Below are 18,303 nucleotides of genomic sequence, written 5' to 3' on the forward strand. Positions count from 1 at the left end.
AATATTAATACAAAATATTACCTAATTATATTGAATTATTAACTAATTAATGTTCCACCCTATACCACTACAAACCTATCAACCCACACCTAAAATAAAGCCAAAATAAATCAATATGACATAATGTACAAAATTAATATTAATCACTTACTTACTAAGAAATTATTATTTAATAAGTATTACTTCATTAACTTCCCACCCTATCCCCCTACAAACCCAACAACCCGCTACAACACTATAAATTACCATTAGAGATTAAATTAAAACATCTAAATGATTTAAAATTTCAAACTCTATTTTAAAAAAATTAATAACAATCATACACACAATAACACAAAATTAATATAGGCACTAAAACACATTAAAGTAATCAAAAAACTATTTTCTTAACAAATATATATTTGAAAACAACATTAAAAACAACTATATACTTACCAACAATATTACTTACCTTAAGACGATATTCTTGACAAACAATATTTCTGCATTACAATATTTTTGTATCACAATACTTTTTTCTTGATATTTCTTTCTCCTGATATTAAAAACTCGATATTTTGTCCAAATATTACTTGCTTTGGGGTTGTAAATCATGCTCAGCCCTGTACTACCATGTGTGCTTACTTTATTTAGTGTTCACTACTTGTGCCTTGTGCTAGTATTTGGTTGAGAAACAGAGATCATTCTTCCAGAAACAAGATGTCTATGTTTATTCTCCATTGGTCGATTTATTCTTCTTGGCCCAGTTTTGGAGATTATCTTGGAGTGTTAGTTTCCAAATCCCTTAAAAGAGGGTTGTCAGTGAAGACATTATTTTCTTGGAAGTATCTGGATCATGTAGAATACTACTGAACATGCAACTGTCAAAGGTTTTAAAGAGTACACGGAGAAACCCCTTTGTGGCTTAATAAAATTCTAAAGGGCCGATTACAATCTCGTCCGGAAAGCATTCCTACCGAATCGGTCCAGGAATACTTTAAACAACTCGAATCGGGGGAGTGCGACCAAGTGACTTGAAGGCATCCGGATGCTTCCGGATAAGATTCTGTCAGACACGCATTGACTTCAATGGGAGCCTGTGTTCTGAATTAATACACAGGCTCTCATTGAAGAAAGGGATGGTTGTGGAAAAACGTGCAACCTGTGGCGGGCACCTCATGGTGCCTGCCACATTGTGCATGTTTGGTAAGGGCAGTCCCTTGGGTATCCCACAGGAGCAATCCAGAAGGTCCTGTGTGAAGGGGTGCCTGCTACGGGCCCCCAAAGACAGATTCCTGCAGCCGTTTAATCTCGGGCAAATCGAATCGGAACGGCTGACGGAATCGGTCATCGTAATCGTTCGTCCGGAAATCCGTGTCCGAACTCGGCTCTGAAAGACTCGGACTGTCCGGATGCCTTTCGGAACCAATTCGGTCTGCTCGAATGGTTTCCAGGCATCGTAATTGGTAATTGAGAAAACAGTATGATTCGGTAGAAACAAGGGTTCCGAATAGGAATCGACAATACCGAATCCCATCCGAAGCCCTTCCTAACAACATCGTAATCGGCTCCTTAGTCTAGTCCTAAGCAAGATAGTAAATATGAATATGTGTAAATTTAAGAATGGCTTTTTTAACTGTGTGAGTACTGGCACTAGAAACATCAGCTGTGAACTGGACATGTGATGCTACACATTGTTGACATCTGTTTCACAATAAAACTACATGAACTGTCACCACTTTGAACAGCTTTTGGTGTCCAGAAACAAAAGTAGAAGACTCTTTTTTCCCGAACCTGCAGGGTATTGAACTTTATTTTTAACAAGTCTCTGTTACCTATACTTATACATGTAGCAGATAGAACAATCCAGAAAACAACTGATATAATAGCACACATAATTGAGTTACTAAAAACTGTAACATATTCTTTCTAAAAAAATAATTTGGTATTGCAGCAATTTCATTTTATACATTAAGTGCTACTAGAGGAGTTCCATTTGTTAGTGGAGCTCTATTGTTCAGTGCTACAAGAGTTCCACTTGACAGCGTAGAGGCTTCATTTGGTGTTGCAGAATTGTCATCTGTTTTGCAGGAGCTTTATTTGCTAATTCTGGATCTGTTGTTGGTTTTGTAGGAGCTTCATTTGATACTCTAGGAGCATCCCTTGGTATTGAAGAATCCTTTTTTTGATTCTACAGAAGCTTGGTTGTGTTCTGCAGGAGCTTCTTTTGGTGCTGCAGCAAATTCAGTTGCTGCTTTAGGAGCTTTTGGCACTTCACAGATTATGTTTTGCAGTAATAGAGTCACATTGTACAACACAAGATGTTTTGGTCTTCAGGAGACTGCATGTCAGAATACTGAGGTGAAAATAGCGACCTATAAGAACATCGACCGAAGAATATTGACTAACTCTATATCGTAAAAGTAAGAATATATACTAATCTCCACATCTATTTACCATTGCCATACATATGGTTTGGGATCACATTTTAATGTATATTGTGAAGATTAAGCAGATGCGAAGTTAAGAATCGGTGCTTAGTTTGCAAAATAACAAGTACCAGTGTCCAAATTTTTCCTCAAAAGCCTGTGGCCGGCACTGCTCAATGTCAAGGTTGCTGAGTATCAAGGTTGTCTAGTCTTCATTTAATTTCATGCCACTTTTATCCATGACCCACACTCATTGTTCCTTTATCTCACTTCTGCAGGTTCTTTTTCATGCTTGATTTCTTCCTTAGTTCTTGCTTGTCCATCATTTTCTCCCTCCTTTATTGCCCCTTTTCCGTCTTTCTTTCTCTCATTTTGGATCAAAGTCACATGAATTGAAAATATGTCTTGGTCCCTAAAAATGAATGCTAGTAGGCCCCACCTGCAACAAGCAGCTCGAATTAAGCACCTCTACATTTACCTACCTAAATACACTTACTTAAATAGACTGCCTCTATAATAGTAGTCAATACTCTGCAGTCGATATTCTTGAAGGTCAATATTACAGACTTGATATTGTGATAGTACACCTCTGGGGAGCATCATTTCATACTACAAGAGCTTCCTTCCATCTCAACCAGTGAACTTGTAGCATCATATGGCGGTGAATTCTGATGTGTGGTATGTTCACATGCCTGGAAAGTCAGGGTCTGATATGACAGGTTTAGACTGAGGATGAATTCAAATATGTGTTTTCAGCTTAGTAACCCTTGTAAACTAAGCTGGGCTACCTCTTCAAAAATCCTAAGCCTACATGCACCCCTTTGCTGTTGGTAGAGTTTGCAATATGTAAGACTGGTGAATTTGCTGGAATAATGTCAAAGTTGCTAGGAGGGAGGATGTTGCTGTGCATCTGGCAGACGATGTCCTGAATGAAAGCATCAACATTTCCATACAGGGGGTCACCTTGCTTTTGTGTGGCATTTCTATGTGTGATTGGAAGGTGTGAATACACCTGCACTTCTTCTCTTATTAAGGGCTTGTATGTGTATATGTTATTTACTAAAAAAAGAATTTGTATTTGGAGAAAATAGTTTTTTAAGGAAATGACAGACTACTGCGTGGAAAAATACGATTATTTCCCCCAGAAAAGAGCTAATATTTCATGGGAAAATTTGTGTATTTTGAGAAAATTTCATGCTGTTTGTAGACAAAACGCTGTAGGGGCACTACATAACATCAATAACTGGGTGAGAAGGCACATACTTCTTTATAACCAGAGTTGGACTCGTGTATAGGGCAAACAGGCAGTGCCGAAAGGGCTGTTCTGACAGATCAGGGGGAGGGGCTGTTTTTCCGGCAGTTTGTGGGCCCGTTTGATGGATGGCCAGATGGGTCGGTGTTTATTGTTGACTTTCCTGATATTCCCCGAGGCATTCCTTGGAGCAAACAAAATGCATGCCATCTTCCATACTGCCAAAATACCCATAGAGCATATCGTTACATGTTCAAAACAGGCGTGAATTGCAAATGTGGCCACGTTTTTAGGTCGAGCATTCAAGACCTCTTGTATATACTTATATGTGTATGTACTTTGTGGGCTCTGGAGATCAGCCCTGGGACTTGTCTGCTTCCGCTTAGGGACTTTTATTTCTGTTCAACTGCCTCTATTTAAGTGTCTTGATAGAAAATGACCAGTAGAGGTCAGTAAAATACCAGAATTGCTTTCCAGCTGAGGGACTTTCTTTTTTTGAATTTTTCTGGCAACTGCCAATATTTAACTTTCTTGATAGAAAACGACCAGCAGAGGTCAGTAAAATACCAGAATCACTTTAGCATTCTCTAGATTACACTCCATAGAAATTGTCTTCCACGAGCACCCATAGACATTATTATTGTTTTCAAATCCTGTATTTTGGTGCTTACTTTCTCTCCATGTTAAAGAACAGTAGATGTTTCAGCACCCAGGCTAATGTGCTGCATAGCTAAATACATATAAGGTCCCAAAGGGGAGACCGATTGCATTGCAAATGCTTGTTATCTGTCCTGTGAGCTAATGGAAGCCACTTTCATTTAGGTGCCCAGGCCTATTTTTTTGTCAAAGCCCGACCCTGTTTATAAGGAGATCATATTAGGACTTGGGGCAGAATGTCAGTATCTATGTTTATAGTTTATTTTTAAGATATCACTATATATAATCCTGCTGTCTGGAGCCTCGACTTGTAAGAGGGATGTGATTTAAAGGATATGTCTGCAAAGGAAGCCCTTTTTGCATCAGACGAACTTTGTAGCAGGGAGATTAAAATTGTACTGAATATAAGTAATTTGGGAGCTTTATTTGGTAATGCATGCACTTCAATTGCTGGCAAAGAGGACATTGTTGGACACTGAAAGAAATGTATTGGAACTGCAGGGAGCAACCTCATTCAGTAAGCCCTACAGAAGGTTCATTTGGCACTGTAAGGTTCTTGTATATTTATAACACTGCTTCATTTAGTATTAAAGCTGCTTTGTGTCACACTTCGGGGCTTTATTTAGTACTCCAGCTGCTTCATTTGGTTCCTGGTGATATTAGTGCGGTAACCCATGAACTTTATTGGTTATTCCAAGAGTTTCATTTCATATTCACACGAGCTTTATATGTTTTCAAAGGAAGGTTAATTTACTAATACAGAAGCTTTGTTTTATACGGCAACAACTTAATGTGGCAGTGTGAAAGCTGATTCTGTTGCAGCACAAAGTTTCATTTAGGACTATATTAGCTTAATTTAGTACTCCACCAGACTCATTTAGTAGTGCAGGAGTTACATTAGGTACTGCACAAGTTTCAACCTGTGCTTTATTTGGTGGTACAAAGGCTTTGCTCCATAAAAGGGAAGTTTCTTTTGGTACTGCGGACTTCAATTGTTAGTGCAGACACTTCAGCTGGTACTAGAAGGAGCTTAATTTGTTTTTACACAACCATCATTTGGTACTATTTAAGCTTCATTTAGTACTAAATACATTTTGATAGTGAAATAAATATGATATGTACAGTATAGGCTTGCTTTGGTAATTAAGGCAACTTTATTTAATATTGTTGGGTATTCATTTTGTAAAAAATGGGTTTCATTTGGTTCTGTGAGCACATCATTTGGTACATCATAAGGTACATTTGGTACTGCAGGACCTTTGTTTGATGCTAGAGGAACTTCCTTGAGTGCTATGTGAGCATCATCTAGTAAATACTGCATGAACCGTATTTGGTATTGGAAGAGATTCAGAAGTTTTCGTTTAGTATTGTAGGATTTCTGTTTAGTAATCTGAGAACTTCATTTAGTGCTATCATCATTCGATACATAAGAGCCTATATCCAGTGCAGGAGGGGCTTGATTTGATGTATCTGCACCTTCATGTGGTACTGGAGAAGCTTCAGTTCTTACTGCAGAGACATTGTGGTTCTACAGGAACTTTTATTACTATAGGAGCTTCATTCTGTGCTGCAGGAGATTCATTTTGTAGTGCATGAGCTTCATTTGATGGTGATGGAGCATTATTTGGTAAATCATGAGCTATATGTCCTGTGGGGAGGGAGCTTCAATAAGTACTGATGGTGTGTAATTGTTACTGGAGAGCTTCATTTGGAACTATAGAAGCTTTTTTGACTTTGGAGAATTGGTATTTGTCTATCTGTTGAGATTATTTTGTACTTTAGGCATTTAATTTGGTAACACTGAAAATGCAGCCCCAGAGTCACTGCTGTTAGATGTAGCCCTGTCCTATTCATCAAATGGAAGGGAGCTGGTGCATTCTGGGATCCTGGGTCACCTGGGTCACTCATGCAGTGCTTGGACTGCAGTTCCTCCAGTGAGGTTTGTGTGGTGCTTCTGTTGGTCAGAATATATTTCTCTACAGGGGACACTGTCTTCAGTTCACTGTTCACTAACATCTGCAAAGTCTTGAGGGAGATCTTCTGGTTTGAGACAATTTCAGAGATGGTGGATTCTTGAAATCTCTTCATGCAATTTGATTCAACGCCACTGGTGGTGACATGGTGAAATATCCATCTCTGGTTTCAGATGATGATACTGAAAGTGGCTTAGTTAGATGCATTCCATTACAATACAGACACTGATGGTGGATTGGTGAAATGTCTGTTCTCTTTTTGTATTCAAAATGACAAGAGTTCACTTTGCACGAAATTAGCTAATCTGCAAGCCCCACTGGCCCTTTTGAAACTACTGATTCGGCTACACACAGACATGTGACTGCAGGTCAAGCTGCGGTCAGGGACACAGCTCTCAAGAACCATCCCAATCACCAATGGCTTCAAGCAGTGCTGCGTCCTGCCCCACCCTGTTCAATCTCTTTTTAGCTGACCTAAAAACAAAACTGGACTGCTGCAGCTCTCACGCTCTGAAGCTGGGTGAGCTAACCCTCCCCAATCTCTTTTATGCAGTTGACCTGGTGCTGATAAGCCGCACCACGACCAGTTTGCAACACCTTCTTGATGTCACCCAAGCATACTCTGCAAAAAATGGCCTAAGGATCAACTTTCAGAGAACAAAAACAATGGCAGGGCAAAAATCACTAAGCCAACGCCTGGAGTCAGTATCAAAATACAAATACTTAGGTATCATCATTGATGAAAAAAAGACTCTTTTAATCCGCAGAAAGAGGCCTTGAAACTAAAGGGGAATACCCAAGCACTGGCTCTAGGAAACTTGAAAAACAAAGTGGCTCGACTGACTCTAACACCATTGCTCCAGGTAATACAGGCAATATTGATCTTGACAATAACATATGGGAGTGAGCCATTACACAGAAGGGATGCCTCAATGTTGGACGGGATAATGGTGGGATCCTATGGAATAATCTTTGGTCTCCTCAAATACACCTGACCAATGAGTCACCTCAAGTTTAGGTGCCAAAGTTCTTGGCCTGAACATCTTGCTATTTTGCACATAGGCAATCTTATGTCTCAGCACTTCCTTAAATGCACTGATGACTGCTTAACTGCTAAGCTTTTATGGCCATCATGGCGCTTTGGTTAGATTACAAAACCTGCTCATATACTGGTAAATGCCCTTGGCCCTGATGATCTCACTGTGGTTGCGTTTTAACTGCTACTGCAGTTTAGTCTGGTGAGGCAACTCTCCCTTTGCTGAAATATCCCATTATTTTGCACATAGGTAGCCTAAACGTCTCTGCGCTGCCTTAAAAAGCACCGATGGGTGCCTAAACTTCACCTTGCTGCCCCATTATACTCAAAGCCCAATTTCTAATGGTTAACCATCCTGCACTATAGCCTTAAAGGCATTTTTAAATATCTATGGCATTATTATTTTTTTATTTCACTGGAAAGGTCCCTACATTGCAGATTACATATTTAGGCATCCTTTTAGATATTTTAGATGTACACTTGTTATTTTAGATCTCTACATTGCACTTTAAGCTTTTTTACTGAAGAAACATTATGGCCATAGAGTGTGCACTAAACGGCTTGCCTTTTTGCAAGACCTATCTACCGCTTAAATATAGGTCAGTATATTCCACAATGGGACTCAAACTGAGAAATATGCTATCAACCCTGTACATAATGTACAGTGACCCTGTAGTTATTGTATGGTGACATTATTATTTGAATTGTTTTATAATGTTTTATAATTTTGTTCTGATGCAAAGGTTTTAATTAACCAAGCAATACTAAGTAAACTTGAAACTTGAACACTAGTGATGACTGAAGCAAAATTACTTCCTTTGTGTTTTTTTTATACTGGTGTTTACTTGGTTATATTTCACACTGATTTAAGGCAATGATAGTGATGATGCCTTTGGGGAAATGGTTTCGTCAATAATGTATTACTGACCTTGATGGTGTTTCAGAGAAATACATTCCTCCCTTTTTTTAAATAACAACACTGTGGGGAGCTTTTTGAAATATCTTTCGATTGTTTTGACAAGATTACACTGTTAGTGTTTTGGTCTACCACCAATTCACGACAATGCCACTCATGGTGGCTTGCTGAAATGTCTTCCTCCTGTCTGTAAGGATTATTCTTGTGGTGATTTTATGGCATGCCTTTCTCTAAAGCTATGAGACTAGTGGGTGAAATACCTTCATCTAGGCTGAGATGATGAAAATGGAGGCAGCTTTGGTAACAGGTCTTCCTTCAGTTTCAGACACATGCAGTGATGTGGATTTGGGAGACATGTCCTCCTCCAGTGTGTGTTAACTGCACCGGTGATGGCTTGGGGAAGTGTCATCCTCCACGTTCAGAGAGCAACACTGAAGGAGGTGGCTTGGCAACATTCCTTCTTCTGGTTGGCAACAATGATACTGGAGGTAGTTTGGTGAAATGTCTTCCTCTGGTTTGCAGTGATTACACTGGTCGTGACCTGCTGAAATGTCTTCCTGATAGGTTGAAGTCTTAGTTGTGGGAATATGCGATCCCAATGTCGATTTGAATTCGGAGCAGCCCCACAGTGGGCCCTGTCCCTGAAAGTGGAGCTGGTGTTGCTGCAGATATGAAAACAGCAGTATCATTCAGCAGATCCAGCCCTTGACATGCTTCTTTCTACCTTTTTCCTGGGCTTCCATATCATACCCCCTCAGATGCTTGTGACAAAGATCACCTCAGGTGGATTCTGGGGGTCCTGTTCCGGTTTGACGGTGTCACCCATGAGGGGCTCTCTGGGGGCCAGTTTTGCTGCTTCCTGGAGTTTGGCTTCTTTTCTCTTGAGCACATATGCTGAGAGGCCCATGAAGAGAGCAGACGAGCAGACGATGACTGTGGTGACATAGAAGATATAGTGATAATGGCCTGTGAAGTCCACCAGGAGTCCTGTGCAGGAATGGGGAAAAAAGTCAAGGTCAATAACACCAAGTACTGTATGCATTAAAAGCAAAGGAATCCATAAAAACATATCATAGAAACATCACATATCTGATATATATTGTATTCTGAAACACAAATTCCCTATAAACATTATTCTTTTGAAACACACCCCATACCCTAACTCTCCCCACCACCGCATCGGACCTTCGTGGACCCACTAGCCAGTCTGCCGTACTGCACCAGAGGCTGGCTTACACACATTTCCCATTCAGAAAGGACAGAAAACCTACTATAGCTCACACAAGATGAGGAAGGGCAGAAAGACTACTGCAGTTTAAGGATTGCCTTAGCAGCACTGATCAGTGGGCCTTCTTGGAACACCAATAGTATCGAAGCCATGGAAACTTGTGAAACTGACATTTTGTTTAAAATGATTATGCGGAAATGTAGAGAATTAGAATACGTAAAAATAGAGCACTTGTTCATTACATGTTTTAAAAGAGTAGCTGAATCTGGTGGCAGTGTAGAGATTAAGTATTGTATGGTACATTTGATGCACATTGAAATGTATGATGCCGGGAGGTAAGGTGTGCAGGTGGTTGGTGATGTTATGTGTAAGTGGTATAGGGAGGGGTGTAGGGGCAGAGGGTGGCACATGCTGCAGGATATAGCTAATGTACAATCTGCATCAAAGGGCTGCACGCACAGAATGATGGGCGTCATATTTACATCTTATACAATAACAATGAACGTGTGTTCCAGACATTAGCAGATGAAAGTCGTTGTTGTGGAGGAAAAACCTGTTAGTTGGGCTTTTGGTACGATTGATCTTGAAACTGAGGCCTGGATAACGCAAATTTATGAAAGTATCAGGTAAAGAATACAAAGAATTGAAGATTGCTTGTATGGTAGCATTGTATAAGACTAAAATATGAGAATCACGATTCTGATTCTGCAAGCCTTTGGCTTCGACTGTATACAAGAACCTACCGGGTCCTACAAAACCCATCCTTTGGTAGCAGGATGTATGTTTTGCAAAACGTATCACCAATGGCAGCAATGGATATGGTCACTGGTCATAAGTGTATGCTATTTAGACATACAATTTATAAGATCATTTGAGGATTGTAGATTGTAAATGCACCACTGCTGTCCATCAATTCTGGTGATAGCTGATGTGAGTGGTATAGCTGGTGTGGAGATTATAGTGTGCACATGTCAATGACAGGAACATTGAACCATAGGTGGTGTAGGGTCTAGATGGCATAGGGTGCATGTGATGCATGCAACTATGTGGCGCAGCATGTTGGTGGTGCAGGGCTAGGAGTAGGGGGTAGATTATATACAGTACAGGTGGTGGCACTGGGATTATAGGTGGTGGCGAACAGTATAGCGTGCATCACAGCCACAGTAGATCTTATATCACAGGTATAACGTCCCACTGGATGCAGGGGCATGATGCAGGTCCCTGTAGCACAGGGGAAACCCTTCAAAGTGCCCTAGCTATGCAGGAGGCTCCCAATCAGCCCATGGTCAATTCAAATCTGTGAGATATGGGAGACTCAGGGGCCCCCTCATCACATTCTGCAGGGGGGGGGCATCATTTTGAGTTACACCACTGCTGGATGGTGGTCACATTTGAAGACACGCTAGTTGGCCAGTAACCAAGGATTATTGTAGTGAGCCTGTACCGTGACGCTGTAATGCTCTTGTTTTGCACGGTTTCCAAGGGGAGTTTCTGTTGTTAACGACAGATTCTAAGTCTGGTAATTCACTGCAATGATGCAGCAAGAGTTGATTGCAAAACTGGCTACCCACTGTTGCTACCTCATAAAGGCCTTCTAGGCCAGACGGGCAGGGGTCTCGAAAGCTGATCAATGCAGCACTGCGTGTCTGCTGTGAAAAGAAATCAGTCAGAAAGGAAAGCTACAGGAGGGTGAAGAAAGGCAGGGAAGGTGCTGGGGGCTGGTTAAGAATGTCAAGTAAGATATTTTTTAACATTTGGGTCGTGGGGGAAAGTCAAGCTATGTATACCTCCCCCCTTACTCATCTGCCATCACATAGCAAGCAAAAGCAGGGGCAGCTGATTTTCGGGGCCAGATATGACATATAACCATAGATTGGTAAAAATTGAATTATGGGGATTTTTTTTCACCTGGGGGTTCTGAGTAACATCACAACTTCACACTTGTTGTCTATTTGATGTCACTCAGAAACCCTCGGTGAAAACAAATACCCATAATTCTCTGTTACTTATCTATAATTCTATATTTCATCATTGTCAGTATTGGTAATTTAGTATGGGAATCCGACAGTCAGCACCATCTCTTTGAGCCACAGGAGCATAGCAATTCAGAACTGTAGCAGTTCTGTCAGCTCCCAGACCCAAAGCGCTCTACAGAATTGGGATCTTGACAGCCATTTTGGATATAGTGGAGTTCCAAACTCATGCATTAATTCTATTTAGCAACGATCTTCACTGTGAACGTACTTGAATGATGCGCCACGGTGACCAGGGTGCTTAGCACCTGTCGCACCAGAGCAGAGGCATCTCACAAGGGGCCTAATGCAGACGTCTGCAGCCCCTTGGCTCTGAGACGGGGCCCAACCCTTCAGCAGTCTCTTGGCCCAGGGATGGGGGTCCTACTCTTCAGGAGTTCCCTTTCAGCCCAAGACCGATGAATCAGTGAGCTATGGAAAGTCATGGTTCTCCCAGCCAGTTCTGCATGGTTGGCCTCGTCATTTGGCGTTGCGCCACTACAGTTCACACAGCAGCACAACTTTGGCAGCAGAGCCTGAATTCTAGTAACAGAGGAGCCAGTAAACTGGCAAGACCTTTCCGAGGTAGAGGACTATGTATCAGGAGGTGGACTGTCCCCGCTGGGTGCTGCTTGCAAGAGGCAGTGCAGATCAGGGACAGTTTGGTTATGGTGAGCTAAAGCTGAAAATGTACACATTTTCTTGGAGTACGAATTGGCTTCCACTGTAAATTACCTTACATTGTTTTAATTGAACAATTTTGTGCCAAAGACCTTAGAAAGCATTGCATGTAAATAAATTGTTTGCAAAAATATCATAGATAAAAAGAACGAGTTGAAAACGTTGGGTAAAATATTTGTGCTATAAAAATGCTGTATGGGCTCCTTTATTTAAAGTTTTGTTTGCACTCCCTAATTATGTCTTCATTCATTTATTGTCTGCTTGTGCTTTTTATCATGAGAGAGTTGCACACCCTTTATTCATCTCCTTGTGTGTCTTTTAGAACTGGGTTGACAGCACAGCTGTTTGCAAGACCTATATACAATCAACATGGAGTGGGCTTTGAGTTAGCCCTCTTGAAACATTAGCTTATTTGGATCAGCCTCTTTCAGTTGCTGGCTTGAGACATTATTGCAATCATATCTTGGCTAATCCCAGAGGAGTACTTTTAGCTCACTGTCATGATATTGGCTTTTTGGTGTCTCATTCTGCCCCCCATCGAGAACTTACACTCCAGTGCGTGAGGGGCTAGTTTACATCTAAATAGCAAACTCAAATGACCGCCGAAATTGGATATTTTGACATTAAAAAAAATGCTCCCCTCGCCTTAAGAGTCCTCTACCATGGTAAGGGGGGCATTATATATTTTTTTCCTGTCCCTCACTGCCTGGTGGTGATGGACAGTAAAAAAAAAGCGATATATCGGCCCACACTAAATGGGTGGTGGGACATACAGCCAATTCTCTGATGGCCCTTACCCCATCGGCTCGTCGGAGAAGTCTGGATACGGTCCGCCCACATATAAATCGGGTGGGTGTACCACTATGTTAGCGTATAAATCAGGGCCTAAATTCTTTATATCATACATGCACCTCATACAGAAAGCAATCTTTTTTAATTGCAGGCATCTTGAATGCTTTGTCAGGACTCAAGTATGAGCCTGACCCTAACATGCCCTCCTCGTTGCTTTTTTATCACATTGGACTGTCATATATATCAGGTGTCTGGATGTGATAAACAAAAAGCAATTAAGAGGTGTGTGTACGAGGATGTACACATGTTAATTTGAGGGAACGTGCTCAGAACCACCAATACCACACCACCACCATTACCACAACAGTACCACCAATACCACACCAGAAAAAAAACTTCACCATCACCAATACCAGAATCACCTTCAGCTATACCACCACTGCCACAACCAATACCACCATCAACCCAACAATGCCAGTACCATCATTGGCAGTATCACTACTACCACCAATACCAGCACCATGACCACAATTTTGCAAAATAACCAAGCTTTAGCAAAGCCAACAGGTCTGGCTTTTAATGTGCCAATACATTGATACATAATTTCTGTATGCCCATGTTTGCGTGAGTCTAACATTAAACCCACCTATATGCTTTGCCAGTCCATGTTTTGATCCCCTTCCTTGCCTTCCATTTTCTTAACACTCTTATATACCCCCTGCACTCTCGCTTGTAAGGTATACCTCCTCGTCTCGCTTTTGTGCTCACCACATTATTGTTTATTCTCGAGTCTTCTATATGCTCACGGTACATACTTTGCTGCCCCCTCTATGTAATTCACATTTTCTTTTTTGTTTTTTTGTGATTTGTGTAGGCTGCGTTTCTTATTGTAAAACATACCCATGCCCTTTTAACGTTAGTACCATCTTGTAGTTTTTCATTTTCTCATTTTCATTTAAGTGGTATTAGTTAGGTACATGATTCACTTTTTCAATTCACTGCAATTTTTTTATACAATGCCATGATTTGTTTGTGTACTGACTCTGTTTACAAGTTTTTGTGCCTACTCAATATTTTTATTCCACCTTTTTTTAAATGCATTACTTCATAACGTAAATAGGGTTGGGGTATATATAAACTGTGCTGTGTGTGTAGCTGGTGTTGTAAGGTGTGGTGGTTGTGTTGGTGGTACTGTTGTGTATCGGCTGAGGAGGTACCGTCTGTATATGTAAGGTAATGGTATAGGTGTAGGTGGTGCCTCTGGGAGGGAGAAATACAGAAATACAAGCAATAGAGGTTTCTATGGAAGAGGAGTAGGATTTAACAATGCCACTTAGAGTCGCTATTACTATAGATAACTGCACATCAGCATTTTACATTTTGCCCATGTTCAATATAAGTGCTACCCAGAGAGGGCAGTTGCATTGTTCAAGTATATGGACATTGTGCGTAAGGCTTAAATGGATTTTGCAGGGTATTCATGGTATACTAATTCTGAGGAATTTCAGGCCAGGGTGAGTATTAATCCCCAAAAGAATTGGGGTGAGCTGGACTCTGAGCTCTGGCTCCAGTGGAAGTCATCCAGGGCCTGCTGTACATACAGCTACTGGCCTACCACTGCATTCTCGGCCCTTTCTTGGCAGTGGTCCCTAAGAAGGTGCCAAGAGAATACAGGTTGGTTCATCACTTATCATGGCCGGCAGGGGCATCTGTGAATGATTATATTGGAGAGGAGGATGTGTCAGTGCAGTATGCTACAGTGGATAATGCCAATGAGTTGGTTAGGCAGTGTGAACAGGGTGCATAATTGGCAAAGTGTGATGTGAAATCAGCTTTTCGTACTTTGCCATTTCATCTTATGGCTTTTCAGCCGTTAGTGATGATATTTGAAGGAACAATTTATGTGAACAGATTTTTACCTAAGTGCTGTGCGATCTCCTGTTTGAATGTTTTAATACTTTTTTGCAATGGTTTGTCATGAAGCGTGCAAATTCTAAGTAGATGTCTCATTATCTAGAGGATTTTTTGCTGGTGGGAAAGAGTGGTTCAGGTGATTGTGCAAGGTTGTAGCAAGTTTTTCAGGAGGTTGCAAATGATTTTGCAGTGCCTTTTGCTCCAGAGAAGACTGTGAGTCCTAGCATGTTGTTGATATTACTTGGCATTATACTGGACAGACAAAGGATGGAAACTATATTGCCTGTGGAAAAGGTGACAAATATAAATCCTTTACTAGAGGAAGCAGGCAAAGGCCCATAAGTTGAAATTGAAAAGAGTACAGTGCTAATTGGGTCTTCCTAATTTTGCATATAGGTTGGTGAAAGCAGGGAGAACTTTTTGTAGGTGGATTGAGTTGGCTATGTCAGGAACAGTGCAACCGCCCCACAAGGTGGGGATCACATTGACCCTAATGGCTGATTTCAGAGTATTGAGACATTTTCTGAAAAGTTTTAACAGTTAACATATTTTTGTGGATGATGAGATGTCTTGAAACACTCAGAATTTTACAGATGCTGCAAATTTTGGCCTGTTTTGAAACAGTGGACGGTATGCGGAAAATGGCCAGTGCATCGGATTAAGCAGGGAAAGCGCATTGCTTTCCTAGAGTTTTTCCTTTGTTGGTGGCGTTGGAGATATGGGGCTCAGAGTTTTCCAGTAGGTGGGTGTTGTTCAATGTTGACAACATGAGAGTGGTTCAAGTGGTAAACAAGCAAAAAGCCCGTAATTTGAGTGTTTTGCTATTGCTGAGGTGATTTGTGCTGGGTTGTTTACATCATAATGTCTTGTTTAAGGCACAACATGTCGGGGGCGGAGCTAGCCTTGGAGCGCAATGGCAGCTTGCTAAGCGGGCTCCCCGCGCACGCCCGCTATATCCTTCAACTGATCCTCTCCATACTGTTTAAATACGACTGCACTCGAGGCGAAATAAAGCTGAACCTACGGAGAGTGTGGAGGAGCGGTTTCCGGCGCCGAAAGATGCAGAAACAACCTAGAACGGCGGAATAACGGATGAGGCCCTCACGCTGAAAGCGTAAGTGGAGCCCCGGGCTGCGGTTGAACGACGCTCCAGGACGTAAGGCACGCAACGCGGACCCGGGAAACAGGAAGTCCCACTGCGATCGGGAACCCGGGCCGTGCCCGACTGAACCCAGGGAGGTACTGAGCGGCGGGATCGGCGGTGAGAACCCAGAGACAACGTTGGAATATATGAGGCACCCCCAGCTGAATACTAGTGATCCGCGGGAGGCGCAGTGAGAAACCCATATTCAGAAAGAGGTCGGGGGCACGATCTAAACCTCCGATGCACGGTAACGAAGGCAGAATTGACACCGTGCAATGTATCAGCGGCTGTGAGGGCTTAAAGCGCGGTGAGATGTCGCAGGCTGAGTGTCCATGCTGACGTACATTATATTATCCTGCAGAGAAGGGCACAGGCCTGAGTCGGCTGCAAGCGGTGCTGTCTTGCTGCGGCGGCCCGGGGGAGGCGGCTGCGAAGACACTGGCTGATTGAAGGTACCATTAAAGTCTGCAAATACACGTGCCCTTTGGGTGAGATCTGAGGAGGGGCCATAACACAAAGTGATCCATGGGCAGCTGGGTACAGGGAGAGGGCGCCCTGGTCTGTCCCCGCTCCACACAGCTGAGAGGTCACACAAGTGGACGGTTCTGCTACTTCCGGCACACGATAGCTGCCCACCGAACATAAGGGTAACATACGCGAGAGACTGGAATTGCGCAATTCAATTGGGGGCAAATTGACGCCAGAGAAGGGAGAGGTGACGAACATACAGCGGCGCAGGCCTAACCCAATGGGACAGAGCATCAAACTCCTTCGGGAAAAAGACCAGCAAAACAGGCTCAGCGCAACCGTAAAAAACGCCTCTGGGTGGGCTGCACCTCCCGCACTGCTGCTGGAACCCACGGCTTTGTAACATCATAGTACTGGGACCTCTACGCATGCTTTCGACCAGACCACATCCAGGATCGGACTGCAAGTCCCGAAGTACGTCGGCTCCAATCTGGGGCCGCAGCTGCCAATATACCTGAGGGTAAGGTAAACTATATATTGCAAAATGGGGAAAACGGACTGCACCCAGTCAAAAATCAGCTTTGACCACACGAAGAAACATCAAGAGCAAAGTACAGATGCACAAACAGCATCTCAATCGGCAATGGGAGCAACAGGCGGGGTGACGAACGAAGATATTCAAACTCTGTTCACCACAATTCAAGCGGCACTGTCGAATATAGATGGGAAGATTGACTCCTTAACATATAGAGTCGACAGGATGTCGGAGAGACTTGATAAACACACGAAAAGACTGGACGAGGTGGAACGGAGAATATCTGAAGCTGAAGATGGCCATGTGCAGACTGAAGCAAAACAATCGAAGATGGAGAAACAACTGGTGGCCATAATGGCAAAGTCAGACGACTTGGAGGCTCGGTCCCGAAGGAGCAACCTCCGCCTGATGGGAGTGTCAGAGACGACACATCCAAATGGAATGTTATGTGGAGCAGCTGCTCATAGCCCTTCTGGGTCAGGAGATGTTTTCTGAAGTGTTTATCGTGGAAAGAGAGCTTACAGGTCACTCGGCCCCAAACCCCCAGTAGGCTCCAGACCAAGGCCGATCATCGCCAAGATACTTAATTACAGAGACAGGGATGCGGCGCTCCGAAAGGCCAGAGAAATTGGCAAGTTATCTCATGAAGGTATGGATATATCCATCTATCCAGACTTCACGTCATTGGTGCAGGAAGCGCGAAAAAAGTTTACCACAGCAAAACAAAAACTGAGAGACCTGAATATCCCGTACGCCATGCTGTACCCAGCCAGACTAAAACTCACAGTCGATGGCAAAACTCTGATTTTTGCTGAACCATTGGAGGTAGTGAAGTTCGCGAAGCAACGGGGTCAGACGGGTACACAGAGAAGATCACCGAGAGGGGAACACGGGGACCAGTCTACTACATCGGATGTGGAGTGACCAATATCTAATGGACAAAAGGTACCTACAAATGTGAACAGTCTGAAGGTGGTCTGAACTTATCCCACGGGGGCAATGTCTGAACATTGACCGCAAATAGATGGCCTACGGACTGCTGGTTGCTGATAAGTTGCTGATGAACAGTCACACCTTGTTTTTTTCCTTTTTCCCTTCTGGTTCAAACAAGAAAAGTTGCCATGAATACCAATGAGTTGAGGCGGGCAGAACTCATTGAGATTCGCTGGTGGGGGCTATTTCGTAGATTTGCTTAGAAATACTGTACAGTATAGGAATTTACAGTTGTATGCCAGGGTGGACACCCATGTGGCTCAGCCACAAGAAACGGGTGGCCAACTCTGACCC

The 18,303-nt window shown here is 42.6% G+C and overlaps 1 protein-coding gene across 5 annotated transcripts in view; it reads right to left on the reverse strand.

Annotated features, from left to right (window-relative positions):
* Positions 1 to 1,760: 1,760 nt before the first annotated feature.
* The window catches only part of SLC16A5 (solute carrier family 16 member 5), a 529,473-nt gene continuing 512,930 nt past the window's right edge, over positions 1,761 to 18,303 (reverse strand). For 3 of the 5 annotated variants that reach the window (XM_085617058.1, XM_085617057.1, XM_085617055.1), the window contains one exon: positions 7,242 to 9,229. In XM_085617058.1, coding sequence (XP_085473184.1) covers positions 8,997 to 9,229 — 233 coding nt within the window. In that variant the 3' untranslated portion in view covers positions 7,242 to 8,996. Of the gene's footprint in view, positions 9,230 to 18,303 lie in introns of all 5 variants that reach the window. The other 2 variants (XM_085617054.1, XM_085617056.1) reach the window with 2 other exon arrangements.

This window comes from Triturus cristatus, chromosome 7 (assembly GCF_964204655.1).
Source record: "Triturus cristatus chromosome 7, aTriCri1.1, whole genome shotgun sequence".
In the NCBI taxonomy this organism is placed as follows: Eukaryota; Metazoa; Chordata; class Amphibia; order Caudata; family Salamandridae; genus Triturus; species Triturus cristatus.